A 12,405-nucleotide genomic window follows, 5' to 3' on the forward strand; every position below is an offset into this window, starting at 1 on the left:
ATCCTGATATCCATTACACGCATGGGCTTTGGTGCTAATGAACAAATCTCCACATAGGCAGAAGGAGCTGAGCTGTGGGAGTCGGACCCAGCTGCTTTCCAACTCACTGGCTAAAGCTAGAGATGCATGCATTCGCTGCAGGCTCTATAAGGCATTACACATTGGAAAACAGAACAGATGCTATCATATACTAGATGAGCAACAGTATGCCATATTATACATGCACTATATATAGAGCATTGTTTCTGAGCAAAAGCTCATCGTATTCCATACAGCAGAAGGGCAACAACATTATAGCAAATTTATTTTAGCACAGACAACATATTACTGATCAGCTAAAAAAATTAAATGATCTAAAGGTCAAATGTATTGTTTTCATACACATTTAATCCATACAATTATGAAAAGCAAAAGCTCAAAAACGGAAGCATTTCTCTCATAGTCTTAAAATTGCATATATATATATAAATATAGAAGTGAATTTGCTCTTCAGAAACTGAAGTACAATGTTTATGAATTTTTATTAAGTACAATGTTTCTTTATTAACTAGGTGTAGGCTACACAGCTTAGTAGTCTGCTAACAAGCTAAAAGTTAACCTGGTTTATTTACAAACTAAAGACCGGCAAACACTGCTGTACAGTATAATGGTATACAGCCATCACTGCCTGAAAGCAGCATTAAACATTATTCTTAATTTCGCACATTTAGAAATTTTGGAATTTTTCAAATGATACTGTAGAATTTATTAATTAATAAAATTTTAAATGATCAAAATAATTAAAAGAGTTCTTCCTTCACGTGTACAGAATTTAAATGACACTCTTATCCAGTGGGCTGCATTAACCACACTAAGTTTACATAACCGAATTCCATTGTTTTTTTGGCCCTTTTGCTTAATTGGTCATCTTTTCATTATTTTAAAACTACAGTAAGGTTGTGCCAGCAGGGACTGTGTTTCACATATTGAGCAGGAGATTCTTTCGTATGATGTCAAAACTGTAGTGGAGATGTTTAGGTGCTGCACCTTCTCTAAATACTTGACAAACACTGCTTACAAACTGCTCTTTTCGTGGTTGAAAGCCTTGCACAAAATTAAGCTGTAAATGTACGTAGCACCTCAAAGAAATGTGATTTGACTATGATTATTAATAAACAATTAGACGCATTATGAAATCTTTAACCATGATTTGATTTGATTTTTTACAAAGAATGATTACCGCAATAAATATTATGACAAATTACAATCAATTCTATCATTCCAAAAATCACAGTTAAATTGGGATCTGCATCAATTTTGCAATTTATACTAACAGCACTCTAACCTTCACTAAGTTAATGTCTGCTGACAGTTTAAATTAAGTTATTAGAGATGTGGGAAGTTAATCACCTCTTTTTCTTCTTGTAGTTTTCCAGCTGTAGGATCTGAAAGTGTTTGAAGCGTTGTTGCTCACACTGACCGCAAAGGTTCTCCAAGTACATCAGATGACTCTCCATCTCTTCAAAGTCAGCCTCCAGCTGAGCTGTGAGAGGAAGTAGGAGATGGTCAAATGTATATGCATACAAAAGAGCCAGCAGGCTGGTTAGCCCTTGTGTAGGGGACATTATAAAAATTCATTCTTCTGATGTGAGGGACAGGCAAAACAGTGCACTTCTTCTTCTGAGCCATGTCAGGGGATTGACCTAATCTATAAACATTTGTATACATAAGCATCAACCCCAATGAATAAAAATATGGATTTACTGTTTTAATACTAATTGTGGATTTTAGGACACACACAAAAACACACAATGCGGTGGTTTTAGGCACCTGAGCATATTATTTATCCAAGCAATAAGAGTGTCTTCTTAAAAAATGTCTTCTCTGTAAAAACTTCAGATCATATTGAACAGATGCAGGTAAACAGAAATCCAGTAAAAGAAAAATAATTTCTCATTTTAAAAAAACATAGGGATGGGACATGGGATCTTATGAGCTAGTTTGAAAAACAAAGCTTCTATGTTTCTATAAATAATACATGACTCCGACAAGGAGCGCTCTGAAGATCACTAATGATCACTATTCACTAAAACACTAATACTAGAAATAATACAAATAATATTCATAAAAAAATAACCAAACACTTAGAGCTCAAATAAAGAGTTGGGAGTTTTAATTCTAGATTCTAAATTTATTAAGTTCACAAAACCTATATATTTATATACAGTACTGTATAAAAATATTATTCTTAAAAAGAAAAGGTACTACAAATGGTTCTTTAAGTGAGGCCATAAGAAACCACATTTAGTTCCATGAAAAAAACATGTTTATAGAAGAACTTTAACATTGAGAAAGAATCTTGACACCAAGTGACTGTTCTTCTAACCTTTAACAGGATCTTTGTGAAACTAAAAGTGGTTCTATGGTCTTGCTTAAAAAACTATTTGTACCACCTTTGTTTTTAACTTATATGAAAAACATGTATCTTCAAAGTGGGGAGTTTATTTAGGAGAAGGCAAAAATGTGCTTAACTCTGAATGGAAGTCGATGTAAAATAAGAGCTTATTCTGAGTAATTTTAAGCATTTCTATTGCTCCATTCATCCAGAATTATTTACATTACATGCATTCAGTCATTTTAGTAAATATACTGAGACTACATAAAGACAGTACAATGTGGATCTACTCGTCATTCGTCCACAAAATTGCTTCAAGTTAAACCCTCTTGGCAAAGCTATCCACTGCCACCCAGTGGCAGCTCTAGAAAAGGTTTGGACACGCCAGACATAAAGCCACACTTGTAGTGTATGGCTAGAAGTGGACATGGTTTGCAAGACTGTAAAAAACTGAAAACATGTAATGTTTACCAATGAACTGGTAAAGTTTCCTGACACAGGCCTGACTTTTAAACACAGTCCACATATACAGTGGGGAGAACAAGTATTTGATACACTGCTGATTTTTCAGGTTTTCCCACTTGCAAAGCATGTAGAAGACTGTAATTTTTATCATAGGTACTCTTCAACTGTGAGTGATGGAATCTAAAACAAAAATCCAGAAAAATACATTGTATGATTTTTAAATAATTAATTTCCATTTTATTGTGGGAAATAAGTATTTGATACACCAGAAAAAGAAACTTAATATTTGGTACAGAAACCTTTGTTTGCAATTACAGAGATGAGACGTTTCCTGTAGTTCTTGACAAGGTTTGCACACACTGCAGCAGGGATTTTGGCCCACTCCTCCATACAGATCTCTTCCAGAGCCTTCAGGTTTCGTGGCTGTCGCTGGGCCACACGGACTTTAAGCTCCCTCCAAAGATTTTCTATTGGATTCAGGTCTGGAGACTGGCTAGGCCACTCCAGGACCTTAAGATGTTTCCTACGGAGCCACTCTTTAGTTGCCCTGGCTGTGTGTTTTGGGTCGTTATCATGCTGGAAGACCCAGCCACGACCCATCTTCAGTGCTCTTACTGAGGGAAGGAGATTGTTGGCCAAAATCTCACGATACATGGCCCCATCCATCCTTCCCACAATACGGTGCAGTCGTCCTGTCCCCTTTGCAGAAAAGCATCCCCAAAGAATTATGTTTCCACCGCCATGCTTCACGGTTGGGATGGTGTTCTTGGGGTTGTACTCATCATTCTTCTTCCTCCAAACATGACGAGTGGAGTTTAAACCAAAAAGTTCTATTTTTGTCTCATCAGACCACATGACCTTCTCCCATTCCTCCTCTGGATCATTCAGATGGTCATTTGGAAACTTCAGACGGGCTTTGACATGCGTTGGCTTGAGGAAGGGCACCTTGCGTGCACTGCAGGATTTTAATCCTTGACGGCGTAGAGTGTTACTGATTGTTTTCTTTGAGACTGTGGTCCCAGCTCTATTCAGGTCATTGACCAGGTCCTGCCGTGTAATTCTGGGCTCATTCCTCACCTTCCTCAAGATCATTGATGCTCCACGAGGTGAGATCTTGCATGGCGCCCCAGACCGAGGGAGATTATCCGTTATTTTGCATTTCTTCCATTTTCTAATAATTGCACCAGTTGTTGCCTTCTCACCAAGCTGCTTGCCTATTGTCCTGTAGCCCATCCCAGCCTTGTGCAGGTCTACAATTTTATCCCTGATGTCCTTACAAAGCTCTCTGGTCTTGGGCATTGTGGAGATGCTGGAGTCTGACTGATTGAGTGTGTGGACAGGTGTCTTTTATACAGGTAACGAGTTCAAACAGATGCAGTTAATACAGGTAATGAGTGGAGAACAGGAGGGCTTCTTAAAGAAGAAGTAACATGTCTGTGAGAGCCAAAATTCTTACTGGTTGATAGATGATCAAATACTTATTTCCCACAATAAAATGGAAATTAATTATTTAAAAATCATACAATGTATTTTTCTGGATTTTTGTTTTAGATTCCATCACTCACAGTTGAAGAGTACCTATGATAAAAATTACAGTCTTCTACGTGCTTTGCAAGTGGGAAAACCTGAAAAATCAGCAGTGTATCAAATACTTGTTCTCCCCACTGTATTCAGTTGTGCTGAGGTCAGGCTTTTGGGAAGACCTCAGCAAAAGCTTAATTTAGTCTTCTTCATCCATTCTAGAGCCACCTTCGATGTGTGGGCATACTCTCAGCAAAAGATGAATAAATACATACATTTTAAAATAAGCTGTAGTCAAATCTCCAGAGAGCAGATGGACCATAATCTATAATAAACATACTACAATAATACTGTTTTTAAAAATGACCAAGATAAAAACCTGTTTTGGGGCACACCTAGTATATTTGTATTAATATTTATTGTACAGATAGCTTCATACTGTTTTTGACACTCACTAAAGTTTCTTTCCCTTTTGGTTTGATTGGTTTCAGACTGTAGCTGCTAAAATACAACAAATAATCAACACATAATTACTGTGTTCTTTGATTGGTCAGAAGCTTGGTAAGAAAAACAAACCTTTGTTACTTTCAGGGTTTTTCATATCGCTGCTGTTCAATGAAAACCATGCACCTCCATTTTTGTCTGTTTTCAGCAGTAACCCCTTGACTGCCATTATGTTATAAAGAAGCAAACGTGTTTAATATCTACATGTTTTACAATCATAGTAATAAAACACTCCTTATTTGAGCGTTTATTTCTTAAAGCTATTTGTTTTATCTTAATTAGATTAATTCAATATATTTTAATAACTAATTTTAAACAACTGAAATGTGTCTACTAAAATGTGTAGAATATAGGAGTATAAAAATAGCATGACCAAAACATGCAGTCAATGCATATTTAGTCTATTTAAAAATAGAGGTTAGATGTAAACTGCATTGCTTGGTTTGATTGGTTCCCCTTAAACCACTTCTTAAATGAGCAGTGAGTAACTGCAACACATTTGCTAAAGACCTGTGTGTTCCTCCATTCCATTTAGCACTCGCCCTCAAACACAACCCAACCCACAGCTTCAATAACCGCACGGTCTGTTGCCTGCATTCTATTCCTGAGGTAACGGCAGTGATAACCTGGCGTACACCTATGGGATATGCTTGAGAGAGCGAACGTCAACCTCCTTAGCTGCGAGCGCTAGCAGATGGAGCTCCACAGGGGTTCCCTCTCAATGCTGCCATACATCACGGCGACGGAGACGGTGCAAATCAGTGAGCAGCTGCTCTGCAAAGTCACTCAAGGTGATCGCACTGTTCCATCGTAGCGCAGTTCTTTAAGCCGGAAACGTGAACTCACGATGCTCGCTAGACGTGCGTAAGAAAGAACAGATGTATATTATGCATGTGGAGTCGCACATCTAAAAGCTGACAGTTTGCATCAAGCCTCCAGGGACTGAACAACAACTGCCATAGAAATAAAAACACTGTGTTTAACAGAGTGTTTAAAATGCAATTCTTGGACTGATGACAGTATACCATAAACCACTTCATGAAACACAACTTTAAACACTGTTTCTTCAAAAGAAAAGCGGGTATAACCAAAACTGAGTCAATTCCAAAATCCTAAATCTGTACATATTCCCAATCCACTAGCAAAAGTCCCAGTAAAAAGGCTATTGATGACAGGGATGTGGGTTTGATACCTGGGCTCAGCAAGTTGCTACTGTTAGGCCCTTGCTCCCCAGGCGGCGCAGTGATGGCTGCCCACTGCTACGGGCATGTGTGCTCAAAATCAATGAGTGTGTGTGTGTGTGCGCGCGCACTCACTGCACACATGGGTTAAAGGTGAAGGCCAAATTCCATCTGTGTCCAACACAAATGGTGAACATGTTTGTCTTGTCTCATCTTGATTGACTTTGGGAGGTGCAGAAGAGGACAATATATCAATAATACAACAACAGTCCAATATTACAGGTAATTTAAATAAAAGTAAGTAGACTTCAAGTCAAACTGTAGCCTGGACAATGTAGAAATTCAACGATTTTAGTGTAAAAACTTGTGCATTCTGTTTAATATGAGACCAAGATAGAAGGGTCAGTGTTGTGGAATTATTAGGTTTTTGGAATTCTCTTAGAAAAGGTTGCCCTGCCACAGTGCTAAATTGTAGCAGCTAAAGTGCATCGTGAAGCACAAAAGTGCTGAAATAACACAAGCCCTGGAACATACAGCAAGGATTGGCTGAATTTGCATGAATTCACAAGTGCAAATTCCCATAGGGGACTACAAACTGAATCAGCAAAATGTTAGAATAAATTATAAGACACTGATACAATGCACTCCCTTACTGAGAATCGAGTCTCTGTACAAGGAGTGAAGCAATGCTCACACATCTATGAACAAAATTTGGCCTGGACATGGTGTCGTTTGACAAATTAAGCCGTACAGGCCAAGCACCTGCATCTCAGCAGCCTGTAAGCCAAAGAATCCAGGAAATCGAAAGTATGCGATCACCTGATATAAGAATGAAACAAAAAGATGGTTTGTACACTGGGCATAGTTTTAAAGGCATACCACAACAGAACTTGCGTGATGCCTACGCACCTGAAGAGAAAACACTAAAGGCACTATTACAGACGACAGACCACCAGAAATGGCAAAACATCTATTCAGGCTGGTTTATACCTAGCGCGTATGCAACCAATCACGTATGCTACACAACACATGTGCCGTAGCTTCAGCTCGATATTCGTAACTCTTGCGCCACAAACACTGGCGACAGCGTACTTTGACCCCGGAGTTGCTAAATATATTTAATTTACATAATTTACATGCTTTACAATTTCTCTAAAAATACACCAATGACAGTAGTGGAATATAAACCGCAAAAACATCTAGCATTTCAAAACCAATGCCGCTGAATCTGCACTTTCAGATCAACACAAGCTGTTGTGCCTCACCAATTCGAGACGTGATGGTCTCCAGGTCTGTGAGGAAAGCAGGTATCTGCTGTAGCTGTTCCTGCAGATCCAGCAGGGCTCCTCGTCTCCTCTCCCAATGGGCAGACAGCATCACCACCTCCCCGTCCACTGTCTGAGAGAGATGTGTTATTTGAGGTCTTTACAGGCAACTCACAGTATTACACCAGACTTAAACATTTGTGGGACTGTATTGGGAAATGTGTGGAGAATAAAGCACTAGGCTGCAAGAAAATTTTAGGAAATCTCTTAAAACATCATATGTATAAAATCTGAATAAAAGAAAAGTTTATTTTTTTATGTAATCAGACGTTACTGATTTTTTATCGCACAATATACTGACAATAATACTGTTTATCGCAATTATTACTGGGGCAATTTATAATCTACAAAATAGTTATTGTGACAGGTCTAAACAACATTACTATCTGTCAGGGTTTAAACACAACACAAAATGAATTACTGTCTGCCACCAATCTATTCATATAAACTAATAATTAAGATTCAATACTGTATTGCAAAACAAAACGCAATACTTCAATATATTGACATTTTCTTACACCCCTTACACACTACCTATATATATATATATATATATATATATATATATATATATATATATATATATATATATATAAAAATAACAATATGTTTAACTCAGCCAATCAAATCTTAGAACCAGGATTGTGTTAAACAAGAAAAATCCAGTCACTATTGGAGGTCTGCACACAGCAGTCCAGAATGTGGGAAGCAATTCATTCAGATTTTATATTATATTATATATATATATATATATATATATATATATATATATATATATATATATATATATAACAATTTCTTTCTTTCTTTTTTACTTTCTTTAGTTTAAATTCCACTCGTTACATGTTTTTTTTACAGTATGCAGCAGGACAATGGCACAAAACTTACTGCCAAGCTAACTGAGGAGCGCTTGTGGACTTGCCAAGTTAATTTCTCTCCCAAACTACTGACAATAAAACACTGAAGAAAAGAGAGAGTGCCAAAGATGGGTGCAGAAAAGGCCTGGCAAAGTATTTAGACAAACTGTGGGAACATGTTGAAGTTTGATGGGTGTGGGTGGTACATAGTACACTGATGTAACTGATGCCAAGGCATTGCTTAGGGACCAAATGCCAAGACTTTTCAAAACTACTTTAAAGTTTAAAATCTGTTCTTTTACATACTCTCAATTCCCCCTACTGCATAAGTGTACAATGAATTCACTGTCTCAGCACAACTGAGAAGCTTAGTCACTGATGCTGCACCGTATCACTGCAATCAACATTGTTTTACTTGAACTGTTCTTGTTCTTGAATTGTTTTACTGTACTGGACAGAATGAGTGCACAGCATGCATCTGTAGTTCTGAAAACGTCTTATTTCTAGGCTGGGTGTGTGACACCACTCATTGGCTTGACCAACACACAGTACAATGGGAAAGTCCCAGGAGCTCAGTCTAGATCTGCAAAGGATTACTGTATATTTTGTGGCAGCGAGGAGGCAGGGACACTGTCATCGACACAGCCGTCACATGGGCCACTGAGCTCCTCCCCAATGAGCGCCACCAGGCTCATGATCAAGTGAGCGTGCTCCAGGAGGGCTTTAAAAGGGTTCTGCTGGTCATTGTGGGGAAGAGGCATAGATAGAGTGCAAGAGGAGCCTGTGGACACTGCGGTGGTCTTGCTGCCTGTGTTTATTGGCTGTAAGATCCCCTATTGAGCTGCCGTATGTTTATTTAAGTTCATTTGGGTGTTTGGTAATTAGCCAAGCCACTGTGGCCACGGCCCAAGCATAAGTTCTTGAGAAGGAAAACTTGTGCACCAAACTTATGTTTCTTGTCTGCCAAAGACGTGTTGTGCACTCATTTTGACCCAGAAATCAACTCACCTCTGCAGCTTTAGCACATTCTTTTGCTCGTTTGTGCAGAGTAACCCAAGTGTCTTCATATCTAGATGGAGAAAAAAAAATGACAATAGTCACTCAACATGTGACTTTTTTGTCGTCAATCTGTGCAGCAGTTTTATTACTTAAATAACTGGGAGGGGCAAGTGGTGCAACTATCTTAGCACTAACCTCATCAACAGCAGATGGCAGGTTTTTAAAGAATTGCTGGAATTACTATATAATTAAATGTACTGGTGCATAAAATTTAAGTTATCCAACGAGGATGTACAATTATGACTAAAATTAAAGAGTTTTTAGATTAAGACTCATATTGTTGGCTTTAGTTTTACAAAAGAACTGAGAACAGGTCATAGAAAGACATGATTAGTGCACCTGTACCTGTCCATATCCAGAACAAGTCTAAAAAGTAATAATATTTCAAATTTATATAAATACAAATCATACCGATTCAACAGTTCCACTCCAGCTGAACACTGAGGAAGATGTTCTTCTCTTCTGAGATTAAAAAAAGAGCACAGCAGACATCAGAGCAAATCTTAAATAAGACACTGTTCCCCTAAAACTTATTAGTGAAAGATAATTTGGCAATATTTGACTGAACAAATTCCGTAGAGCTGCACAATATGAATTAAATACTATTATTGCAATTGTATTGCTACAAGTGGCAATTCACCATTGCATATTAAATGTGTTAATAATGTGGTGTCACCTTTACAGACTGACCTGATCATCATTTGCTTGACCTGAATTACATACATGGCTTGATTAATCAAATCCCTCAAAAAAAATGTGAGGATACTGCTGGATATTTGATGACACTTGATGCTGAGGAAGTCTTGATGTCTTCTATACTTTGCTACTTTGAAATATATGTGCTTTAACATGTGCATGTTGCTAAGGACATGAGTAAGAAAGCTAGATGTTACATGCTAAAGCTGCCAGTTATCAAGCTGATTGTTAGCTGATGTAACTGACCGTTACCTAGATCAGATACCTGCTGTAGCTAATCATTATCTAGCTGTAGCTAGATGTAGCTGACCATTAGCAAGACAAGACAACCATATTTACCATTTGTAAATAGATGGAATTTGGCTTTCAGTGAACACACATATACACACCAGTTAAACAGTGGACAATGAGCACACATTCCCAGAGCGGTGGGCAGCTTGCCGAGTGTTTACCACCACGAGCCTCTTCCTCTGATCCCAAACAGGACACAGAACTCCGTATTCCCACTATAAACACCCGGGTTAAGGCTGATGCAGGAACGTGTTGCTTTTAAAAACATACTGTCCCATGAATTTCTCCAGTGTACTGTAGCCTTGCTCAAGGGCCCAACAGTGGCAGCTTGCCGAGTCCGGGTATCAAACCCACAACCCTGCCATCAGTAGCCCGTAGCACTAACCGGTGGACTACCAATGCCCACTGCTAGATGGTACCTGCTGAAGCTAATTCTGAGATAGATGTTGACTGCCCTTAGCTAATGTTAGCTAAATACTGCTGTTAGTAAGTTTCAGCAATACTGGGTAATAGATTTCTCTGACAAACCATGATGTTGGCACATCATTAGTTGATGTGCACATACATCATTGCAAACTAGACAACCACACTAGCTGATGTTAGCTGGGTGCAGGAACAGTAAGAAAATATAGTTCTTACAAACTACGTTGGGCATGTAATCAAGTAAGAGAAAATGCTAGTAGACGTGTGTTCATCTGCATCAAGTGTCGTAGCAGTTTATACCTCCTGTCAGGTCTGATGATGGAGCTTGTAACGACTGGAAGTATGGTGTTAGGTGGGTGCTCTCGTGGAGAGTTGAATACTTAGCTCCATTAAGAGACACGCAGGGAACTCGTCGTGCAGGGGTTTCAGAGACGGTTTTAATGAGCAATGAGAGCACCTCCATTTCACTCGTCACAACTTCCCAGACAACACCATATGCACACACTCTCCCGCGCTTCCCTCCAAACTCTCCATGCACATGCGCACTGTACCCCACCTTAAAGTGACCGTTACAAGCTCCAGCACTCCAGAGAACCCAATTCCAATGCGGTGTGGGCAGATATTTGGTTCATTGCAAGCAAGGAAGAAACTTAATCACTTCTTGATGACTTTCTCTTCCTTCCTAGCTCTGAACCAAATATATGTTCATTATCTCTTATTGATACTCAAACTTTTTCATTAATGGAAATGTACACATGTAGCGCAAAGGTCAATACCGCCATAATGGTTAACCAACAATATATTGTGCAGCCCTTCTTCATAGTTAAAACCAGCATGTTTACCACCACGAGCCTCTTCCTCTGATCCCAAACAGGACACAGAACTCCGTATTCCCACTATAAACACCCGGGTTAAGGCTGATAGAGGAACGTGTTGCTTTTAAAAACATACTGTCCCATGAATTTCTCCAGTGTACTGTTGCCAAATGATTCTTTCACTTCAGGTTACTGTTCCACGTGCACCTAGACAGGAGGAGAGGTTACGACAGACAACTATGTTTATCCAAAGAGTGTTTCGGAGCATACTAGTATATACCTCTGTTTCTTCTTCACTTTGGCATCCTTGGACTTGTCGCTCAGGGTCTTAATTCTAAAAAGGTTGAAAACATGAGTGGTTCAAATGGTGTTTACATGCATGAAGCAAAGCGAGGCTGGGGTTTGGTCAAAAGCCACATCCTGTCTTCCTCTTTGAACTTGGCTTTCCATGACAAGTTCCTCATTGTTACTCACATTCAGTCCTGGTTCTGAAATTTCTGAATGTTGAAGGTGTTTGGATGAATAAAACAAGGCAAATAAACCACATTTCTATCAGTTTCACAACACAAATGATAAAAAGGCAGAATTACCTCACTTTTTGTGCCTTCGTTTCAGTCATGGCAGAATTTAAGGTACAATAAAAACACTTTAACACTGTATCCAGTGTTTCTGAGTTCTTGAGAAGGCCAGAAAAGAGTAAACACCCCCTTCTCTAGTCTATCACATGACAGTCATCCGAAAGCAATCATGCTCATTTAGTGTGAGCAATACTGAGGAATGCAGCCGTTAGCTAGGTAGCACTCGGTAAGCTAGGTGGATATCTAGCTAAACAGCTCAGGAAATGATCAAATTTACGTAAATTCATAAGCTGTTGGTGTGTATTTGCCCGTTTGC

At 38.8% G+C, this 12,405-nt stretch overlaps 1 protein-coding gene across 4 annotated transcripts in view; it reads right to left on the reverse strand.

Moving 5' to 3' along the window:
* dtnbp1a (dystrobrevin binding protein 1a) overlaps positions 1 to 12,405 on the reverse strand; it is a 187,409-nt gene that overhangs the window by 22,163 nt on the left and 152,841 nt on the right. For 2 of the 4 annotated variants that reach the window (XM_072680365.1, XM_072680364.1), the window contains exons 2-6: positions 11,792 to 11,845; positions 9,698 to 9,748; positions 9,236 to 9,296; positions 7,311 to 7,443; positions 1,390 to 1,522 (exon numbers count right to left, since the gene is read on the reverse strand). In XM_072680365.1, the coding sequence (XP_072536466.1) occupies positions 1,390 to 1,522; positions 7,311 to 7,443; positions 9,236 to 9,296; positions 9,698 to 9,748; positions 11,792 to 11,845 (432 nt within the window). Of the gene's footprint in view, positions 1 to 1,389; positions 1,523 to 7,310; positions 7,444 to 9,235; positions 9,297 to 9,697; positions 9,751 to 11,791; positions 11,846 to 12,405 lie in introns of all 4 variants that reach the window. The other 2 variants (XM_072680367.1, XM_072680366.1) reach the window with 2 other exon arrangements.

This window comes from Salminus brasiliensis, chromosome 5, assembly GCF_030463535.1.
Source record: "Salminus brasiliensis chromosome 5, fSalBra1.hap2, whole genome shotgun sequence".
Lineage (NCBI taxonomy): Eukaryota > Metazoa > Chordata > Actinopteri > Characiformes > Bryconidae > Salminus > Salminus brasiliensis.